The sequence below is a fragment of the Cyprinus carpio genome, chromosome B9 (assembly GCF_018340385.1).
Source record: "Cyprinus carpio isolate SPL01 chromosome B9, ASM1834038v1, whole genome shotgun sequence".
NCBI lineage: Eukaryota > Metazoa > Chordata > Actinopteri > Cypriniformes > Cyprinidae > Cyprinus > Cyprinus carpio.
The window spans coordinates 23434471-23457937 of record NC_056605.1 but is presented as its reverse complement, the minus strand read 5'-3'; the positions used below and the strand labels follow the sequence as shown (position 1 = coordinate 23457937).

At 37.4% G+C, this 23467-nt stretch overlaps 1 protein-coding gene and 1 long non-coding RNA gene across 3 annotated transcripts in view; one reads left to right on the top strand and one right to left on the bottom strand.

Moving 5' to 3' along the window:
• The window catches only part of LOC109059512 (semaphorin-5B-like), a 131149-nt gene extending 115900 nt beyond the window's left edge, over positions 1-15249 (top strand). Inside the window, exons 20-23 of one of the 2 annotated variants that reach the window (XM_042731643.1) lie at positions 2714-2848; positions 4898-4942; positions 5784-5989; positions 12508-15249. In XM_042731643.1, coding sequence (XP_042587577.1) covers positions 2714-2848; positions 4898-4942; positions 5784-5989; positions 12508-12675 — 554 coding nt within the window. In that variant the 3' untranslated portion in view covers positions 12676-15249. The remainder of the gene's footprint in view (positions 1-2713; positions 2849-4897; positions 4943-5783; positions 5990-12507) is intronic. The other variant, XM_042731645.1, reaches the window with a different exon arrangement.
• A 132-nt stretch (positions 15250-15381) lies between these two features.
• Positions 15382-20515, bottom strand: LOC122138511. Its single transcript, XR_006155638.1, has 3 exons — positions 20469-20515; positions 20116-20335; positions 15382-16986 (listed from the first exon to the last, which is right to left on the bottom strand). It is a non-coding gene; the product is annotated as an uncharacterized LOC122138511 (long non-coding RNA).
• Between the last annotated feature and the right edge of the window lie 2952 nt (positions 20516-23467).

Here is a 23467-nt window from a genome sequence, read left to right as displayed (position 1 = left end):
TTATATCTATCTAAAATATATACAGTTTTCTCAGAATTCTTTTTAATTACGTTTTCCTGTTAATTTTTTTTGTTTGTTTAATTAAAAGGTAATTACGACTTTTTATCTCACTATTATTAGTTTTTTTTCTCTTAATTCTGAGTTTATATCTATATAATTCTAACAATTTTTTGTTTATATCTTGCTATTATTTTCTCAGAATTTTCTCAGAAAACTTGAATTGTAAGATATAAACTCAGAATTGCAAGAAAAAAAGAATTGTAGGAAAAAAATAACAATTGCTTTTAATTTTTTTTTTTTTTTTTTTTTTTTTTTTTTTTTTTTTTTGCTTAAAATAAAAAATGTAACTGTGACTTTGTATTGAAACTTATAAGCTTCCTCTAAAAGTTTCAACCCTGCTGAAAAGTTCAGCTTAGATTAGCATGGTTGATCAGCATTGAAATTGTATTCACCAGCAAAACTTAACTGATGAGGATGGTCAACTGAGGAAATTGTGCTGGTTGAGCTATTTAAATGGATAATTCACTCAACAAATGACAATTCTGGCATCATTTTCTCCCTCATGTCATGCTAAACATGTATAACTGTATGGAACTCCAAAAAAGAAGATATTTTGAAATGTCTCAGCATTTGTCTCTATAGAATGAAATATATTTTTTTGTGTTCTGCAGAAAGTCCATGATAGTGGGTTCATAAATGATGACCGAATTTATATTTTTCAGGTGAACTATACCTTTAAGAAGCCGTGTGAGCACACCAGCATCCACAGCACAAAATATGCTGGTGTTTTTAATGGGATAGTTTATGGCCAACTGATTATCATTGCATTGAAGGAATGATTTCAGACCTTTCAATCACCAGTAACACATTCTTCAGATTTTGAGAGGGGCTTCTGGGGTCCTCCAGGCTACAGATGGTGCCATATGTGAGCTGCATGCATATAGAAGTGTGCTGTCTGCAAGCAGACTGTGGCAGCGAATAGCTCTGCTGCCATCACTTTAAAAATGTAAATTTTTTCAAAATGTCCAGCTGTCTCTTTAAGACAAAACTGAAATATTTATGAAGACTGGATCATGTTAAGCCCTGTAGTTTTAACAAATGCTATGCTACCTTTGTATTACCTTTGACTCCCTGATTATCACCTCAAATCCATACTTTTGATGAAAGATCATGTGATTAATTATGGATAAAAAAATATAGTCCCTTTAAAGATACTAAGCGTAAACTCAGAATGTAAAACATCCCATATTGGTCACTTATAAGGTTCCATTACTGTAGGATTCTGCTTTAAAAAAATTTCATGACATATTGTTTGCTTAAGGAAAATAAATGAAGATTGATGTAGCAGTTATCGAGGCTGCCTTTCATTGTTAAATGTGGATCTGCTTTTCCTGAAATACTATGATATTGACTGGGACTAGTTGCTACTGATCTTAAAGTCTTTTGGATCCTTGATTCAAACATTTGGCCCCTGTTGGCCCCCTTCATAAATGACAAATTTGTTAGGCTCTGGGAGAGTTATAAGACTGTGTTTGGTCTAGACACACATCTTAAAAGCTGAAACATGAAAGCAATGTGTCTATTTACAGATTGGATTTTCCCAGCAAACAAATACATTTTAAATCAAAGTTTCTTCTAAGTAAAGTTCTTGGTACACTTGCTGTGAAAGTGTTGCCTCAGACTGTGATTATTTTTGCCTCCTCGTGTGACTCTGGTGGTGTTTGTTTCATGCGTGTGGGTGGGCCGTTGAGTCGGCAGCGCTCTGGTTAGATTGCCTCTGAACTGTGAGGACAGCCAAAATTGGAACGCTCCATTTAAAGGGAGAGTTCACCTGAAAAATGTTCTCATCATTTACTCACTGTTAAGTTGTTCCAAACCTATTATTTTCATTCTTTTTAGCACCAACAAATTTAAGTAGTTTACTGATTTCTCTTTTCTGTGCAATAACTATAAATGGGGACTTAAGTTAATAGATTTAAGTTAATATTTAAATAATTTAACAATACATTTGCATAATTATGGTTCTCTGATGATGGTTAATGGTCAAAAAACATATGCAAACCAAACTTTTAAAATTCTTAACTGAAAATTAATCCTTTAATTTAGTGGAATACTGGTGAAATGCTGTACAATTCTGTCCACAAACATTTTGGAAATTATGCAAATGTACATGAGAACTTAGCACACACTGCATTCCCACATGTACATTTAACTTGCATCACATGCAATGATTGGGTTTGTGAGAAGCAGCATTTACTAATTATATTATTATATCATATTATATAATTATTTAAAACGATAACCTTTGATTTGATAATTACTCAAAGCTATATCGCAGTTGCTCTTTAATTTTGATTAACTGTGCAGCCCTATTTATCTTTTTTTAATTTTCCATTCAATTTATTATTATTATTTTTTTGATAATCTTGACTTAGAATATAGTGCAAGTCATTTGGAACACTTTATTGAACATTTATGCATACAGTACAATATATATATATATATATATATATATATATATATATATATATATATATATATATATATATATATATATATATATATATATATATATATATACATACAATTTTGGTGCTTGACAGATGAAAGTCACACAGATTTGGAATGACATGAGTGTGAGTAAATGATGACAAGAATGTTCATTTTGAACTGTTTCTTTAAATCCTGTGTTTATGCCCGTGTCTTTGTGCAGGTGGGTGGATGGCCTGGTCAGTGTGGTCTGAGTGCGATGACTCGGGCCTGCAGCTGCGCAGTCGTGTGTGCGGGGCTCAATCCACACCATGTGTGGGAAACAGCTCCCAGCACCGAGACTGCAATGAGATCCCAGGTGAGAGAGAGCTGTATATAAACACACACACACACATATTTACAAGGCGTCCGACTATCCCTTTATGAAGCAAAGCTTTTCCCAATTGCAGTGTTACTCTTATTAAATAAACATACACTTTTAAACCCTGTCAAACTGGCTGTTGTTTTTAATAGATTAGATGTAATATGTTTACTTGCGCTTATTCATTACTCTGGCTGGTGGAGTGGAAGTGTTCTGAAGAACTGAAAGCACCCGGCCTGCAAGAACACGAGTTATCAGAGCGGAATACCAAGTGAATCAGGCACTCTAATTAATATTAATGTTATGCCACAAGGCAGCATCACATCCAATTTCTCTCCAATTTTGGGAAACGGGTTCCAAATCCTGAGGTGTCTTAGACGGTGAGGAGATCAAGGAGAATTGTGCATCTCAATCAAAACACCCCCCACCCCTATTCCCATCTCTGCTCTTTGTGGAGATTTCAGATAGAGCTTGAAAAGCATGACTCTGGGTGGTAATAGAGAACCTCAGACTCTATCGCAGCAGTGAAAAAATGGCATTTCCATCGAAGTGCAGCTCATTACTTCAACCAAAATGGAATATTTACTCTAAATGAGCGTTTAAAGTTTTATTTGGCAAAATAGCTTGCAACTATTTGAATAACGTAATGCGTGATGGAAGCATAATAATTTAATCAAGATATAAAAGGTATAAAACAGGAGACTTCTTCACCACTCAGATCTACAGCTCTTTGAATCGCTCCACTTCCAGGAAGGTTGCTTTTGAAAGGAGAAAGTGGAGTGGGATAAGATGGGGAATGATTGACATTTTGGCTGTAATTCAGCAAAGGGAGGCAAAACAAGAGAGAGTGTAATGACCTGCTCACAGGACTTTTTCTTGCAGCAGCCTGCTTCATTTTTAAATTGTTGGTTTATGGTTAGATTGTTGGTCGCCACCCAAAATTGTTGCAACAGAACAGACAAACAAGGTTCACTTAATGCATTAATAAAATAAAATGTGACTAACCATGCATAGTTACAATAGCAAAATAAGCTTATTAGCTTTTAAAAGGATGCTTCATGTCTTTTGATGTTGACATCAAGGCTGAACATCCATTTTATAAAGATATGAATAATTTTTGCATATTGTTGGGTCTATGCATTTCATGGAAAATTGACAATTTTCAATATTTGACCATTTTTCTTTACTTATGTATTATATAAAAAATTTATTATTTTTAGTCAGCAGTTCATGTCTACAGTAAAATTTACATTTATAACCATCTGACAGTTCGACCCCTAGTGAAAAATAAATATACTTAGATGTATTTGGAAGGCTACTTCTCATATTTATGTACTTAATAAAATACCCTGTACTTTTAGTATACTAAACTGGTATACTTAAAAGTCTGCTAAATTGGAACAACTGATTTTGTACTTAATGCACTTTAACTGTGCAGAAGTAGTGCTGAAGTCCAATTAAAGATATACTTAGTATATTTGAGTGTGCTAAAGTGGAACTATTGCAAGTATACTTCAGGTACACTTAAGGTATATTTTCCATTTAAAGACCGATATTATTCAAAGATCATACAGTCCTCATCAAAAGTGACTTTAAAACACATTTTATACTTAATATTAATACATGTGCATTGTGCACAAGTAGTATGCCAAATAAAGTATAATTGTACTATACTTAGTATGAAATAAATGTATTTTAAATAAATTTTTTTACTAGGGACAATTTTGACCATTGTATCCAAAGAGACTTGCATTGCATTCTGGGTATACGTTCATGCGGTCCCAGGAAAGCAAACCCATGACACCGGCATTGCAGCCGACATGCTCTACTGGTTGAGCTACATGAATTTCAATTTTGAAACAAAACTACTTGACAGCTACTGCTCTAGATGGATGTCTATGACTGTTCTGATGCATCTCGAACCACAATCGTTGTGTTTTTAAGATGCCTTGTCAATGTGAGAGATGTTTGGCATCAGTTCAAGACCCTTGCACGAGCTCATCCTGTGTGAACAGCCACTAACTATACATCTCTTTCTCTACACAGCCATTCTCCCGGCATCTAGCTATGAGAAGGACCAGCAGTGTGGGGGTAAGTGCTTTGACCGATATGTTTGTATGGTGTCCACAACATGCTAGTATGGGCTTATGCATGCACGCTCTCGTGAATGCTCAAAGACATGTAGCAATGTGCTGCTTGTGTGTCATGTTTCATGTCAGCTACTTTTCATCCCGAACTCAGGCAGAAATGGAATTGCTAAGCAGGTTTAAGTGAGTGAACTTCATAATTCACACTGCTGATCTTCAGTTTTCCATGTGTCGTGTTCCACGGCTCTTGTGGCTCTCCCATGCAGAGGTGCTCCCTTTCCAGTGCATGCACCAGATGAAAAATACATGAGGGGGCACAGCAGTGCTTTTTAGGTTGCGGATCCAGGCCACATCGGGCAATGGATGCCCTCAGAGTTGGCACTGCAATGCCAATTTGGGGTTTCTCCAGGTGGCAACACATATTTCCCATCATGCTCCAGCAGTGGTGCTCTCCTGAGTGATCGCTCTCCAATTAGAGCAGTTCATGGCGGGGTATGGTGTTCGCTCTCCTCAATCACATTTCACACTCATTACCGGTCAGACCGGCAGGATGCCCGGTCCGTCCCATCAACCGGCTAATCACAGCACTGTCCCTCGGTACTGCATCATTCAGCCAGACGCTTTGAAGCACCTGCCTACCGCTGGTTGATGGCTACGGACATGTAGCGTTAATGATGAGGGATACAATGGTGCCGTATCGCTCCAAATCCACTGACAAGGATGACTATATTGTCTCATTATTTGAAAAAGCATATTTAGTTAAAGGTCTGGATAAAAATGCCAACATATTACAATTATTTGCAGACAAATGGTTACAGTAATATTGCCTTCTCTTGTTTTCCCAGGGTTCACTCTGCTTCACCTGATAGCTACAGGTGTGTCATGCTTCCTGGGTGCCGGACTGCTGTCCTTCCTGGTGTATGTGTACTGTCAGCGGTTCCACAAGCCCTCGCAGGAGTCTGCCGTCATCCATCCCACCACTCCCAACCACCTCAACTACAAGGGCAACACGACACCAAAGAATGAGAAATACACACCCATGGAGTTTAAGGTCAGTGTTGACACCATATTCATAAGAAAATTATTCTCATAATGCTTTTTTATGCAGTGGAAAGGGTTTAGCATGTTGTTGTTGATCATGAAGAAGACTCTCTTGAATGAGTGGGATTTTTGTTTAATTTAGTTGGGTGATGTTTTCATTTCAGAAATTGTGATGAGGTGCAAAGTCATGTAGAAGTTCTAAAATCATGCACACATTTATTTAGGGATGCACAGAAAAAAAATATTTTGTACTGAAATTGAAACCGAAATTTCTGGATGCACTTGACCGAAAGCTGAATCTGAAAATGCTTTTTAATAATAGTTCATTGTTTTTATTAAATAATATTAAATAATTTTGTAAGACTTTTTTTTAATTTTACTCTTAACTAATCATTTTAATGATACTGAATTTAAAAAATACAAACCAATAAAATAACCACACTTTTATGAAAATAAAACTTTTTAGTGGATAGTTTGCATGGGCTGTTAGCAACTCAATGGAATGCAAATTCATAGAACAGAATATTGAGTGTAGTGTTTAGTGACTTAACCTGCGAAACCGTTTAACACTGCTGGTCGGTGCAGCACGCCATATATTTTCAGCCCTTTTTCTCTTTCGGTCAAAAACCAAAAATGTAATTTTCGGCGGATAATTTTCAGCAGCTGAAATTTCGGTGCATCCCTATTTCATAGTGTAGCGTATGAGGACTGAACCAGACAAATTAAAGATTCGATCGTGAGCATGGTTGAAACAAGAGAAGCCGAATTCCGAATTCCTAAAGGCAACAGGATGCTGTAAATCAACTCCTAGCACCACAGTTTGAAGCTAGATAACCAACCAGCTCTTTCACAGAACAGCTTTCAACATTAACACCATTAGAACAATTATTGACAATTTCAATTCGAAGAAGAGCTTGTCAAATTTGGGGCAAGTAATCAAAGAGATGCACAGCGTTACCATCACATGTAAACCCACGATAGTAATCATGATCACAAGCTCTTTGGATTGACTTCCCCCACCTCGAAGGAAACCAGTCAATTCCTAAGGAGACCTGTTAACCTCTCTGGTACTCCACAGAATGGCACAGAGAATGCCTTCCAATGCATATATGCACCAAAATGAATTCAAAAAAGACTTCTAAATGGATATCAGTCCATTGCTTAACTCCATATCATTTATGTAACCCACACATTTGACTTTAATGTTTCTAATCACTTATTGTGTATGTCTTTTTTAAATAACTCTTCAATAGCTTAAGGGATCATATTCATGTTTAGCATGTGTGTGTTCGAATCTTCTTGCTTGAAACGTTTCTGACCATCAGAATCATGTCCAAATTATACCCTGCAAGAGTGGGAAAATTCAGACCACGTGCTTGATAAGATAACATATGATTTATGAATGGGTGGGACAAACAATGCAACACACAGAGAAAAGACAATATCTAATTGGTCAAGACAACATTTGAGGTGTGGCCAAAAGGCCAGTTTAAATACTCAGGACACCATCAAATTTTGCTTTTAGCCTTTGCTTTTTAGCTTTAGTTTTTAGTCATGCTTTGTCATCACTTTTAGCGTTCTTCGAGCGCCGTTCCAGCGTGCTTCGGCCTGCATGCCTGCTGCTGCTTAGCCACGATGAGAAGAAACACCACCTAGTCTCGTCAAACTTTACTTCTGTTCTTTTACTTTAGTTTCTTTTCCGTTGAGAGTTTCATGTTCTGAGTTAAGTTTTGTAACACCGTGTCTCCAAGTCTGACCTCGCGTGCCCGTCTGAAACTTCAGCCAGCCCACAACTCTGCATCTTCAGCCTATGCCCAACCACGGTCTTCCCAGGACGTCACTTCAACGACTACTGAACTTCCAGCCAATCAGCAACCTCGGGAAACCCATTTTTCAGCGACAACAAAGGGAACCCCGTTACACAGGCATCACAAGTAACGTACCTCCAGACTCTGATCTGTACTGGTGTTATCTAATATAATTTTAACCTAATTGATGAACTCAATGCGAGGGTTAATTAAGTGATTAAATGGTTGTTCATGTCTATGCAATTTCACGTATTGCTAAACTTGGGATTTCACATTTTCATTCTCTTAAACTCATCCTTTCCTAACTTTCTATCCTCCTGCAACTTGTGTGAATGTGTGAGTGTGTGTGCTTATGTGTTAGATTAGTTTATATGTCTTAGATTTATCTAATAAAGCCTTATTCATATTGAAAAGAGAAGTATCTTATGTTTTGTGCTTACAAGTTAATGTCTTAAACTGCCGATCTTGTTACTGTGCTAATTAATAGTGTTTTTACTATACTTTGGATATTAATATCCAGCGCAGATTTGATGTTATACGGCTCGTTCAGTGAATCGCTGGACGTTTCAGTGATCAGCCGTGAAACAGTGATTCTGTTCAAATTCCCTTTAAAATCTTAAATGATTCCCTTTGAGCTAAATTGACCTGTTTCCCTTACAATAGTGTGCAAAATTCAGAAATACAATGAATTATAGTAGTTTGCAATGTAGTTGCTAAAATTAAGATAAAGGGATAAAGACTCTTTTTTGTCAGTATTGACCTGGTGTATCCCAAATGCACTTTGCAGCCATTATAATGTCACAAAAGATTTATTTTTCAAATAAATGCTGTTCTCTTAAACTTTTTATTCATCAAAGAATCCTGAAAAAAAAACATGCTTAAATGTGCTACAATAATACTGCACTCTCATTGATACTGAATGCATAATCATATTTAGAAATATATTTTAATGAACACCCAAAGGGCAAGGATTTTTAGACCTCTTGGAAATAGCGGCCATTGTAATTCTGCAGAGATCTGTTCAGATTTTGTGTGAGCCTGAAGATGAGTTTCTAATATATGCCGACTTGGAATCTGCAGCCTTAGAATTCCACATAAAGCTCAGTGGACTTTGGCAGATTGCAGATCCTGTTTGTATTTATGTATTTTGGCAACTTTCAGAATCTTCTCAGCTGCTTGAAAGTGTGTTTAACATATCCATTTTACACATTTTACCATATTCAAATCTCTTTCGCAGATGTTAGGCTCATCAGGTTGCTCAATCAAACAGATCAATGTTTCGATAGCACCACAGAGACACAGCTTTTCCTGTTTTCATGGGAATGCGCCCACAAATGCCTTTTATGTACTCTCTGCATATTAGGATGTATTTCAACATCAGAAAATGACATTTTACTTTTACATTTCCCCACAGATGAGCTATCAGGAAAAGTTGCGAGCAGCCAAGTAACCGAACTCTATCGTAGAGCACGCTCGTTTGTTTTGTCTGAAATGAGCATCACTGTAGAGAGTTTGGAGATTACCGCTGGTTTCAGTCTCCCCACGGCCACTTGTTTAGCCGCCTCTTCTGGCTGCACGCGGTTCCTGGCACACACTCCGTCTTTATTAATGGGCTCCATTAGGCTGTTTAAGCAGCAGCCGCTCAGTGGACTCCCACAGCTGGTTGTGACTGATCGTCGAGCTCATCCAATTAGTTTGGCTCGGCTCACTCTCCCTCCACCTCGTGTCCTTGCTGTGACACCTGCGCGAGCCTTTTGCCACTTTTTCCATCGATCTTCTGCATGACCACTACTCACTCGAAACTCATTATGAGACTTGGCCAATATGTGTGGATCAAGAAAGAAGTGGCCATTGCAAAAGGCCGTCACTCGGGCCTCTGTCCACGTATTCCCAGGGCACGCCGATGGCGCAGATGGCTGTGTGATATTAAACGTGTGAAACGGAGGCTCTCTGATTGATGGGTGTTTGAATAAGCATCCGCTACATTGAGAGCCACATCGTAAATCAGGATGAATATTCCGATTTCGCACAGGGAAGCGTTTGTCGAAAGCCTGCTAAAGATACCACAGTCAGGAAGATGTAATTTGGTATCGTAATAGCAGCAAACATTCCCTTTGCTCGTCACTCACTGACTTTTGGATAAAAACACAATTTCATCTGTCATGTTCAGACTGAAAATGGAGATCTCAGCCTCTTTGTACAGCTATTGTTTGCCAGGTATTGAAAACTATTATTGTTGCACAGCAGTTCTCGGCTACGGTGAGACTCAAATCAATCTTGTATGTTTCATAGCTTCAATCCCCCAGTAACTGAGCTACAGCTTTTTTAGAGCTAGACAAATGATATTTCTTGAGAGCGCTACATTTCATACACACACGTTACTTTCATCCATGACCCCCCGAGTTCACACTTTTAAATTATCCAGCTTTTTGGGTGTGGACTCCATTCAGAAGTGCCTTACATATTTAAAGGTGCAGTGTGTCATTTCTGCTCCTCTAGTCCCACCAAACAGAATCGCAATAATTACCTGATTTCTTGCGTTCATCCTATTGTGGTGATAGGGTTGCTGTACAGTTGCCAGGGTTCTCTGAAAGGTGTTTAAAATGTTGCTGTGGAGTTCTAAGTGGTTTTAACAGAAATTAGAAAATGTTTGCATTTTGCTAGGGTGTTCTGCGTGTTTTTAACATGTTGCTATAAGGTTGCTAGGGTGGTCAGAATGTTTTTGTTGCTTTGTGGTTACTGTGGTATTCTGACCACCGTGGACAATTAAACATGGTTTTATTATAGTAAAAGTGTAGTAATCCGTTTTTTTTTTTTTTTGCTGATCAATTACTATTTATAACCTACAGGAGAGGATTAGGGCCAAGCAATAATAAAAAATAAAACCATCTGAAGTTTAAAGTCATTAAATTAAAAAAAAAAAAGTCTAAAAATGTTGAGAACAGAGAAAAAACATTTTGAGTTTTGAGGTAATTGAGTTTAAAGATGTTAAGTTTTGAGTTTTGAGAAATAATTATATTTAAAATGTTGAGACTAAACTTGTTAAATTATGAGAAAAAGTTTCTCCAAATTAAAATGCAGAGAATATTCACACACCCATGTCCGGTTCTTTTCATCTCGTTTAATGTTTTCAGACAGCGTCTGCAGTGGTGAAGGTTGGAGAATAATGAACATGGTTCATATGATGTGGTCGACAAGGGTTTGAAACGGTCTTTTGCCAAACTCGCTTTTCTTCCTTTTCTCATCACATATCACATTGGAAATGAGGAAATCAATTTCACCTACCTCATACGCTCGACCACCTTGTTGTGAACATGCCTGCTTGAGCGACCAGAAGCTGGACATTTTATAAAGTTTTAAGAATCAACATTTTTGTTAAACTAACGGATTGTTTCGCTTCAGAATGCCTTTATTTACACCCCGGGAGCCGTGTGGAGTAGTTTTATGATGGATGGATACTTTTTTTTTGGATTCAGAAACAGGGGCACCATTTACTGCAATTATACAGATCGGAACAGACAGGACAATGTCGAATATAACTCCGAATGTGTTCATCTGAAAGAAGAATGTCAGACATGCCTAGGATGCCTTGGGAGTGAGTAAATATTTGGCTAATTTTCATTTTTGGGTGAACTATCCCTTTAAACTATGGTTATAGTGTAGCAAAGCTGTGGTTAATTTGTGGTTTAACCACAATAATAATAATATATTTTTAATATAATGTACTGTTGTAAGGTTGCCAGGGTTTAGCAATTAGCATGTTGCTTTGTGATGGCTAGGTTGTTCTGCATGGTTTTTAGCATTGCAATGCAGCTGCTGGTATATTATGGGTTGTTTTTAACACACTGCTGTGAAGTTGCTAAGGTGTTCTGGGTGTGTTTTTTTTTTTTACATGTTTCCATCCAGTTGCTGGGGAGTTCTATGTTGTTTCATCATTTTGCCATACAGTTTCTAGTGTGTTCTGGGTGATAGGATATTTTTCAGTGGTATTAGCATGTTGCTATGTGGTGGCTAGGGTGCCCTAAATGGTTATTGAGATGTTGCTGTGTGGTTGCTAAAGTGTTCTGTGTGGGTTTTTTTAAATGTTGCGATGCAGTTGCTGGGGAGTTTTAAGTTGTTTTAACATGTTGCTGTGTAGTTTTTTACAGTATTCTGGGTGATTTTTAGCACATTATGTCGTTCTTCAGTTGTTTTAAGCATGTTGTTGTGTGGTTACTAGAGTATTCTGAGTGGTTTTGCAGTCGCTATGTTGTTCAAGTCAGAAAACCCCGTTCGAAGGTCTATGATGTTCTGGTCCTTAGATGTGGCTGTGGTCTCTCCTTCATTAAAAGACTCTGAGATCTACAAACTCAATGCTGTTGGTCGAGAGTCGAGACAATATTTGCTCAAACATGCTAGTGGTGTAGATATAACACCCAATATTTGCTTAAACATACTAGTGGTGTAGAGCTGCTCAAACATGCTAGTGGTGCAGATATTACACCCTGTACCTTCAAGGAACTAGCTGGATAAGAGTTTATATGTGTTAAGCTGAAGTGTTTCCTGAAGGTGTGAGATCTTGCCGTGTGCTTTCAGCATTCTCATATTCTGTTCTTTTTAGTTCTCAAGGTCACAAGAGGTTTGCAGACTGTGAGATCAGTGGTGTTTCATCTCAGAGACTGATGGATAGTTGTTTGCCTCTCAGCTAATCTAACACTCCTTTATTTGTTTTTCTCCACAGACTCTGAATAAGAACAATTTGCTGCCGGATGAGAGGACCAACTACTTCCCTTCACCGCTTCAGCAGACGAACGTGTACAGCACCACATACTACCCCACAGCGCTGGGCAAATATGACTACCGACCGGACTCCTCGCCATCTCCTTGCAGAACCTATAACCACAGCTGAGACACGTGACCCGTCCGTAGCTTTATCGCCATCTCCTAAAAGCCTCCACTTTCCCCACCCACACACTCTGCACCCGATAAGGTGCTTATTCCAACATTCCAGCCAATTTTTCCCCTAAGATCTCTCCTCCAGGGACCGCGTCACCTAAGTCACGGCTTACGGTGTCCGACGGGGGAAAAGTCCAGTGATTCAAACAGCACTTTTTAAAGGTTGTGTAGCTACACTGACTTTGATAAACTGATGTCTCGATTGATCGCTGCAGAACTCCCGTTAATGGAAAGAGGTTTTGCTGAAGCTCAAGGTGGGAAGACATAATTGCTCTGGCATCCCGTATCACTCCAACAATATCCATTACAGGAAATGCAATCTGCCGCACTGTGGCAGTTCTTTTTGAAACTACAGAAGAAGAATAGGCCGACCCCAGACAAAAGAGAGCAATCAATGGTGACATTTTTAGGTTTGGTTAGAATGGCGGAATTGTTACGTTTGGATGCAAAGTAAGGTCGTCCCACTGACTTCTGACCTTTGAGGGGCAAATCTCTGACAAAAGAGGATGGGTTGCAGGATCAATGCATCTCCTGGGTGAACTCTTCAGATACAAGTTCGGAACCAAGCTGCAGAAAAAAGAACAGCTTAAAATAGGATGCTATTAAGAACGGACTCTTATGAGAACCGAAATATAGATTTTTTAGCACGTTAAAAGGCCAGAAGAATGCCTGCATTATTTCCCTGAAAAGTCGAAACGCCTTTCTTTCTTGCGAATGCATGGGAATCGAGGAATATTGCACCAACAAGGAATATGCTTAGATCTGAAGCAAACATGTTCTACTCTCTTACTGTAAGTCCCGGTGGTCATATTAAATATGACTGGGTTCAAACTGAGACGGACTATATTTTATTATGGAAAAATGTAGGAAATACTGATAGCTTGGCACTTGTTTTATACTTGTTATATTTTAAAGAGGGAATTATTCAGCAGTTGTAGGATAGATGGACAATAGAGTTTATTTAAGATATGAGTTGATGGAGCTATACTGAACATTTCATATACTATTTTTTATTATTGTTTCCAGATGGTATATTCCTAACCACCATCACATTCATCAGAGATACGAGCGAAGGCGTACACCGTTATATGAGCATCATATATTCATGAAATTGCCTAGAGAGTCAACTTACACAGAAATGATCAATGGATCATTGTCTTTGTCACATCGAACAACATCTAAAAAATGAATCTTTGTGCAGCACTATGTGCCTAACTCAGATTTTATTTTGCTCATGTGTTGACATGCTTCCCAGCGGCATCACGCCCACATTCCAGATGCAACTCAACAGTTATCGATAAAAGCGATTCGGGAACGGCAACTCTCATCGGGATATAGTATTTATGGTATTGCTTGGTTCCTAAAGGGCATTGAAAACTAAACTAAGATATTTTATCATGCTCGTTTAATGAATGCTAAGCCAGCCATGCTTTCAGCTAAGCATGAGTACATGGGTTGTAAATAAGTGATGTCCCACCGCGAAAAAAAGTAATGCCACGCAAAGGTTAGTATAATGTACATGTATATTGTAAAGCTAACATTGTTTTTTTTAAACGCCTTATAGTTGTAAAATAATGTGCAGCAGCTGTGTAAATATACCAACCGTAGGGATTGTGTGGGGATGGAGCCTGTCAGTGTCCAGAGATTGACTACAAAGCTATTAGAGTGTTTGTACTTTTATTCATCTGTTCATAATTCATATGAATTGATTTTTGCCATTCACATGACAAGGTTCACAAAATTAACATGAATTAAGTTGCTTCAATATTGTACTCAAATACAGTCTTTAATTGTTTTAATGCTGTTGGATCCTGTTCAAATTATGTAATGGGGATTTTTTTTGTTTTTTTTATCTTCAAGATGCTTGCATACTGAGCCTTTTCATTGAAAAAAAATCTACACAGGAGTCCAAAAATCTGAGATCGTTACTGAAAATGTCCTATTTTGTATTTTTATTAATTACATTTTTACTGCAAATTATGTTAAAGATATGCTCACATACAAAGTAAACAGAAACAGATAAACATTGAAAAATAGATTTTTTTTTTCTATATTTTTACTTCTGTTAAAAATCAGAAAACATGATTTTCCAATTTTACCTGAAGTAAATCCCAGATTTGAAATGTTTTTCAAAGGCTTTTGGACTCCACTGTACGCATGGAAGGAAATCCAAGAAAAGGCAAAACTCTAAGCTCATTTTCAAAGTTAAAGGTCAAACTAAAATCCCCACATTGGCTCCCGTGTGCCTGCCCAGATAATATATGTTGGTCAAGTGCGGCTGCTCTGTGTAAGTCAGATTTTGAAAGGAGTATCTCTGCTATTGAACACGCATAAAGCCGGATGACGCAATGAGGCGCTCCATCCCTGCAAGGCTTGGTGCCCTTCTATGCAACTGACCTGGTGGTTAGATATGCGATGTAGACTGTAATCACTGCCTTTTAGACACTGTGAATTTTTGGTACTCTATATTTTTGTATATTGTACATTGTAAAAGATAATAAATCTTGATGCCAACCGGTCGGTCTAACTTGAGCTGTTTCGTCCTTTCTCAACTACTCCCACACTACATCAATCTAGGTCACCCCGCTGTCTCCCGCAGAGTGAAAGGTAAGCGTTTTCAAATTGTCATGTTTTTCAATCCAATGTCAGGTTGGCTATCATACACTCGCATTTGTATGTGGAGCAATTTGTTTGGCAGGCTGAGGGAAATTGGACCTAAATGCTGACAACACACTCAAACACACACACACACACACACCGTTTTCCCTTCACACAATCCCTCCTCGAAGAGAAAAATGAATGTTGGTCTTTGACATGATACACTGTTTGCCCTTTTCACTCAAGACCTGATGGCATAAATATTGAAGTTGGCATCGCTATACAAGATTTACCCAGTGAGCGTGGAGAGTTTATTCACTGCAAGTCTCTCTCATTTTCAAAGACAGTCTAGAGTTTTAAAAGAGTGAGAGTCAATAGGAAACCTTTTTTTTTTTTTTTTTGATGATCAATAATTCTAGTTTTAACGGTATTGCTGTTGCTCCATTCAGTCAAAGGAATAGTTCACCCAAAAACGAAAATTCTGTCATTATCTATTCAGCCTCATGTCGTTTCAAACCTGACTTACTTTCTTCTCTGGAACACAAAAAGTATTTTAATTACTGTACACTATAGGCTTCTCATCCATGCAGTTACAATGAACCCAAGATCTGAAGTTTCAAATATTGCACACATTCATAAGAAAAGTGTCTTAAACATAGTCCTTTCAACTCATGTGCTACATTCCTAGTCTTTTTGCAAGAAAGAATACACTTTAAACAGTAATTCAGTGAAAATATTCACCTCTAGTGCCACTGTCAAAATCATTGAGTTGAGAACTGGATCAAACTATTTTTTTGAAAAGATCTGACTCAAAAGAATGTTTCATTCACTAATTAAACATTGATTTTTTTTTAGTGCCCAGGAATGTCAAGATTTTCAGTTCACTTTTGCTCAATACAGAGCTATAATGCTGCTCCAGAAGTAGTATGAACCATTTTTATGATGCTTTGCATCCTTTTTGAAGTTTGAAAGCTCCATTTCCCATTTGGTTGAGTGACCAATTCAAGTACATTTCTAAGAAGTTTTCTTAAAAAGTTTTGCATTTGTGTTTGGAATGGCATTAGGGTGAGTAAATGATGACAGCATTAATTTTTGGGTGAACTGTGTGTGTACTGAGATGTTTTTCCAAGCTCAGAGTGAATGATGTCATCTTCCCGTCGTAAACAATACATAAACCTACTATTCCTCAGCATAAACTTATCTCAATCTACCCCTCTGAGTCCAACAAGGCCATGCTTGGAGATGGAGGGTGAAGGCCAGACCCCGCTGCACTTCAGTGGGAGGGCCTGGTCTCTGCAATCATTTCAAAATGGGTTTTATTGACGAGCACAAGGCTCCATCCATCGCCCGCTATCTGCTGACAGACTGGCACTGACAGATGACCACCGCTGTCCTCCCCTGAGTGGCCAGCGGGCATCATGCCAGGAGAGCACCGTATGCTGAAGGTAGGGGCCGAATCTGCGGCCCATCAGGGAAGAGCGGTGGCAAGGAGCGAGACAGATGCTTTTGTGGCTGGTTCTGCAAACCTTGTGGAATCAATTTGTGGTGCTGTCAGCACAGAGTCTGGGACTGCAGAGTAATGGGTCTTCACCTCACCAGAACTAGACTGTAACTTCCATAACACACCTGGTATGAAGGGTAATCTTCTCCTAGTCTCACTTGGAGTCTGAAAGGTGACGAAAAAGGTAATTAAAAATCCATTGTCATTGTCTTGGAAACGTAAACTTTGGATTCATGTTTGTTTTATACGTTACCTGGGAAGAAAAATAAAAATAGTCAAACATTTTAAAACAAGTAAATGGTCAAATGTTAAGGTTACAGTGTTGTTGTGATGGTCTACTGGGTATTCTCTGTGAAAATTTCCTTTTTAAAATTATTATTATTATTTTTTTTATTATTAATAGTTTAAAACACAACTATATAATAAGGTTATATAATGTATATAAATATTATATCCTAAGAGTTAATGCATTAACTTACATTAACAACAAGCAATACATTTGTTACAGTATTAGTATCTGTCATGAATACAAGTTAATGAATGTAAAAATACTATTCATTGTTAGTTCGGTTTAATTCACATTTATTTGCAATGTGCTTTTCACAATCATTTCAAACATCTATACAGAAAATGATCATGTTTATGTCAATAAATAAAAGCTTTAGAAGCATTTTCCATTGTTAGTTCACAATGGCGTTAACTAATGTTAAGAAATGTAACTTTACTGCAAGTGTTACAAAATCTTTTTCCCCACAGTAGTTTCAGCCTTTATTGAAACACTTTGTTTCAGTTTCAAGATGGTGCCACCTTGACTTTGTGGCCCACAAAAATGTATTATTTTAAATAAATTAAAGAATACTGTATATACAGCCTAATTGACACCCCTGCAGAATGCAGTTCAATAGATTCTTTGTGTCTATTTTATAATGTATTTATTGGACTAGAAAAAGTATGAGTTAATCAGTCAGGTGAAATCTTAGATTGGGCTACTTAATCCAGAAATTGTTTTGCATGTAGACTCAATGCATCTATGCCCTGCTGTCATTGTCACTATATAACCAATGATCTCTATGAGGAACACAGTGGGGCACATCAGATAAACATCATTCTTTCATGATGTTTGTGAACAAAGCTGAAATTGTTTTGGTGTTTGGGCTCCACGGGGAGACTGAGAGAGACTGTTTGCATGCTTACAAGATGAACAAACCAGACAGTTTGAGAGGGTCTCAGAACCATAAACAGCTCCTTTACGCACGGAATATCGCCTCTGAGGAAAAGAGGGGCTCTGCGCTGTGAAATAACAGATGCTTTGAAATGATTGATATCATCTGCAACCAGATGTCACTGATCGGATCTCTTCCGTATAAGAGGAACCTAAACTAGAATGATTTCACAAAACCTGTCATATTTCACACTGACATCAAAGAATAAAAGAAAAATGATTTTGCTAAAAAAAAAAAAAAAGGACCTCATTTTAGGATTTAACTTTTTTTTATTTGATTTAAAAAAAAAACATGATTTAAAATGTGAATTAATGTGAACTGTTGCGTACAAGAAAATAAACAATCGATTAACAACCTCGGAGCTCACAACAGGTTGATTTTCCTAAAATGAATAGTGTTTTTATTTCCGAAACCCCACTGTTGTGCTCTAGGAATTTGCATGAAGATTTCACACAACTTTAACTAAAAACAGAAAAGCTTTTATGCATTCTGGGCATTTATTTTTTGGTAGCCTGAAAATGCACATTTTTGAAAAATGTAGCTTTCTGCTCCTACTGACTTTTTCAGTCATTTATGACCGAGCAGTGTTTACCTTTTTTTTTTTGGATGTGACATTAAAGAATGGGTGGGTGGCCATAATTGGTCAGTGATAAAGGGTCCTTTTGCGTCCAGAGTATTCACTTTAATGAAAGCAGGAGCAGGCCATATGATGTTAAATTACCTCACTAAGCCAATACGGTTTGGAGCAAAATGGAGCTTCTAATATATTTTCACCACAGAGAAAAAAAGTTGAGAAAACTAAAAAAATCTGATGAAGTTGGTTGCCTTAAACTTTAAAGTTTTCTCAACTTATGATTTTTTTTACAGAACAATGTAGCATCACTTATAGGATGCTGTGCTATAATTTAGTCATGTCTAAAGGGGTTGCACATAAATCTCTAACCATGTCATGTTAACAGTAATTTAAAGGAACAATATAGAGAATTACGCACTATAAAAAAAATAAACCGTTTTTAATTTCTCTATTGCATCATTAAAACCACCCATTCTTTCTCACTTTCTGTTAAAGCAGTGTGGTGATCTGGCCTAGTAACCCAAAGCTTGCAGGGTTGCGATTCATGTACAGTAAGTCATTTTGAATAATGAGCTACATGATTAATTATTAATTAGCAGCTCAGAGGTGCTTCAACCTGACAGGTGAGCACCTGCAGCAGCTGTTGTGGCAGCACCACTATGCAATTCAGCCCCAACATGCTGCAAGGACAGGTTAATGGAGCTACTGGCCTCTGACATCGGCCATTTCCATTCAGCACTCTTATGATTGAACAGACCAAAGTCATAACTCCTGACCTGTCTTGCTCCATCGAGCCCATGTTAACAGCACAAGTCGCCTTTCTGCTAGCTGCTCTCTCACATTTATGAGGGAACAAAACAATAATCCAGATGTCCATTAGTCACCCTTTACATACACAGACATAGAAGATTGGTTTGTACATTTCATCAGCATGTGCTTAATGGGAATTGAACCTCTTTGCTGTGTGCTACCAGTTGAACTGTAACATAATATACAGATAATGCAAACATGGGGCTTTGTGTAGGCTACAGTGAAATAAACTGCTGCGATTAGCTTTTATTTATATTTTCATTGTCTATACTTTCTGGTTTGTATTTTAGTGCAGTATAAATTGTATTCAGCAGTGTTTAGTACAAGTGGTCTGTGAAATGGGTTGACTTGACAGACCTCCAAAAAACGCAAATCATGGAAGCCCATTTAGCAGGAGCATCTGTAATCTTAACAGCCCAGCTGTTTGGTGTTATAAGAACAACAGTCTTTACGATTATGACTGTATACACGGTTTCTTTTAGGAAAGACCCGCCCCCTTCGTTACTGTTGCTTCGTCAGACAACAAACCCCTAGCCGCTCTCACACCACAAGTCATGTTCTCACGCAGTGAAATATACATCACGTAGCAAAGAGGAAACTAACAACACTTCAACAGACAAGACGGAGCAAGTTACTACTGGTATGAAACAAAGTCTCAGCTTTCAAAGTAATTCAAACAGTACATACCTTTTTTTTGGTTCTTTAAAGCAGATCACTGTAGCGCCTCGAAATACCACAAAATAAACATGAATGAACATCAGAAGGTATCTTGTTTCAAACGTGGAAAGATGTCACCACTTTTCACCACCACTACACAACAAGTCCATCGACGTTAATCTATTCTTCTGTCTGGTTTGTTTGTCCAGTGTTTGTTGTGATTGGTCAGATCGCCTGTCAATCAAACTCCCTGCAAAGGGTCACAGAAATGCAAGAAAGATGGAGTTATGATCATAAAACCTGGAGAGTTGAAGCATCAAGATGAACTTCAACATCTGCCATGGCCAAACAAATCTGACTTGAATCTCTGATAGCTCATGTACATCGCGGAGACGTCTATTTGACATATTTTTTTAGAGCATTGGTCTCAAACTCAATTCCTGGAGGGCCACAGCTCTGCACAGTTTATCTCCAACCCTAATCAAACACACCTGATCCAGCTAATCAAGCTCTTCAGGATTACTAGAAACTTCCAAGCAGGTGTGATTTGGAGCTAAACTCGGCAAAGATGTGGCCCTCCAGGAATTGAGTTTTAGAGTGTTTGCTTATCTGCAATATGTCAATAGGACTTTTCAGATCAGTGGTTTATTAGATGTCTTTAAGATGTTTAAGATTTAGAATGTATGTAAAACTGACATCTTACAGATGTCTGTACACAGCAGATGCTTTCCAGACCTAGCGATCTTTAACAGACATCTTGCACACGTATGTGTGCTATCTGGGATATTATCAAACCACTGTGGTCAGTTTTGGAAAGAAGAGTGAGAAACCCTCCTCCAACATCTCTGAAGCAAATGGAAGATGTTCTGATAGATGACATTTTACTGGAGACTTTTCACAAGTTGTATGTATCTATTCCAAGTAGATAGGAAGCTGTATTAAATCCAAATGGTGGTGAAATACCTTAATAAGGAAATATTGGTGTTCACATTATTTTGCCCAACCTCTGTCCTAAAACAATACATATTTAGTTTGCTTTATGCCATTGAAGCCAGCTTATTTCATTAACAGAGCATGGCTGTTAGAGCAGAGGTGTTGTGGGATTAAAATGAGATGAGTGCCTGAGCAAAGTGTCCATCACTCTCCTGACCGCTGCGTTTCCGCTTGCCTGGATCTCTTAATTGCTTGAAGTCTCAAGACATGCTGCTTTGGTTTAGCCACGTCTCCACACATTAGAGCTGCACAACTGAATCCAAACATGCCGTCTGCTCGTTCCATCTTCCGTCTGTTCTTGGAACGAAAGTGACTCACCTTGATGAGAGTCAGCCAATTAGAGTCCCCATCCAAACATGCTCCCTGATTATCATCAAGCTCCATTATGTTTTGTTGGACTTTGCTATTGATTTGCTCAAAGAGTGGGTTCCATGCCTACCTTCTTATTCAGCAGGCTATCACAGTCAGGGCTGGAGCGAGATGCCTGCTAATGCCTCTGTGACCATGTTGCGCACATCCCTGCCAGCCATCTGGTGCTTACTGCAATCATGTATCCTTAAAGAAACTGCAATGCACAGAGAAATCTCGACATCTTATCAAAAATAGGCACTTGTAAACATGCATAAAAGAATTACATTTTTTTTAATAGTGTACTGTGTAGTGTACACTGTAAAAAACAGAAAAAAAGGCCAAGATATTTATTTGATTAGTAAATTTACTCAACATGTACACATTTTTAAATCAAACAAAAAAATATAATGCAGACAAATAATGGACAAACGACACAAGAATGTTACAGTCATATTAAAACCAATGTCCCCTCAGGTAATTTTCGCAGTATTTTTTTTTTTTTTTTTGATGAAAAACAAATATTTTACATTTTAAGTTATAATAAAAAATGTTAAAACTAACTGAAATGTGACCTAAATTACAAAATTACTTTTACAAAATTATAATTACTATAAACAAAAATGAACACAGAAAATGTAAAAAATAAAAGCCAAAATTCAAAATATTATTTAATACTCTTATAGTATATAAAAATTACTAAAATAACTGCTTAAGATATTGTATTTTATTTAAAATATAATAATTATAATATATTTAATATATGAAAAAGTTGTTTTATTTCACATTTTATTATTGGGATGTTGTTAACAAAAAGATATTAGATTTAATAAGCTAGCAAGCTAACAGGCTAGTGGTATGCTAAGATGGTATGCTAAGCATTAAAGCGACCTTGAGCTACGGAAAGACGCTATACAAATAACATTTCTTCTTCTTCTAAAGAATGAGAAATATTGAGATATAATATTGAGAAATATGAGCAAAAGGAACCAGCTGGTCATAGCATCTGATTTGGTTTTTATACAGCGTTGTCATGCACAAATAGCATCAACATTTTTTTGGAAGGAAAAAAATATTAGTAGGCATATGTCTTTTGAATATGTGTAAATTCATTATTTTATGCTAAACATGCTAAATATAAGAATAGTTCAGTTTCTGCAAGGGGTGTGTAAACTTAAGAGCACACAACTGTAACTGGTGAAACCATCCTACATTTTTGTTTTCGATGTATGTGTATTTTTTATAAGACAGGTTCTGTTCATCTGTCGTAGAAGAAGTCTGCTGGGAAACGTCTTGCCGGAAACATGAAAGGGCATGCAGAGCATGTGAGGACTGAAAGCTGCAACAGAAAACAAATCAATGGCTATAAAAGTGTCACCTAGATTGACAGTGAGCTGTTTATTACAGCGCGTGTGTCATGTGCTCAAGAACAGGAACCATGGCAGAACGGAGCCCATGGACAGGGAACAAAGCCAAAATGGATTTTATGAAATTGTTTGTCACTGAATGAAAACACCTGTTTAAGACAATCTTCTCCCACGATGCCTGTTGCTGCTGTTGTCAACACTGAAAAGTAACACTTGAATCTGAGGCTTTTTTTATGTGCTGAAAAGTTGACGTGGCAAGTTTAAATGCTCCTTTTTGTTATTCAGCTATGGTGGGATGAAGAAAGGGATCAATGTTCTTTCAATGCTCTGACAGCAGTACTGTGAAACTAAAAAAATAAAAAATAACTTAAGAAACTTCAATACTTCATTCTTTGAAAGGGGAAAAAGTGAAAAAGTAAGATTGTGATTTTCTAATGCAAATGGATGAATGCAAAGTAATTCTACTTAACATTCACATAACTGCAAATTGTTGTTAGTTTCAATAAAAACCTAATAATGACAGATAAGTACATGAGTGGCAGAATAAAGAATATAACACAGAAACATCACTACTAAGTGAAGCCTGATATTCAATAAATGTATTATATGAATTACACTTATATTACCCTATATTATATTATTCACAACAGTTTGAATGGAAAATAGACCAAGAA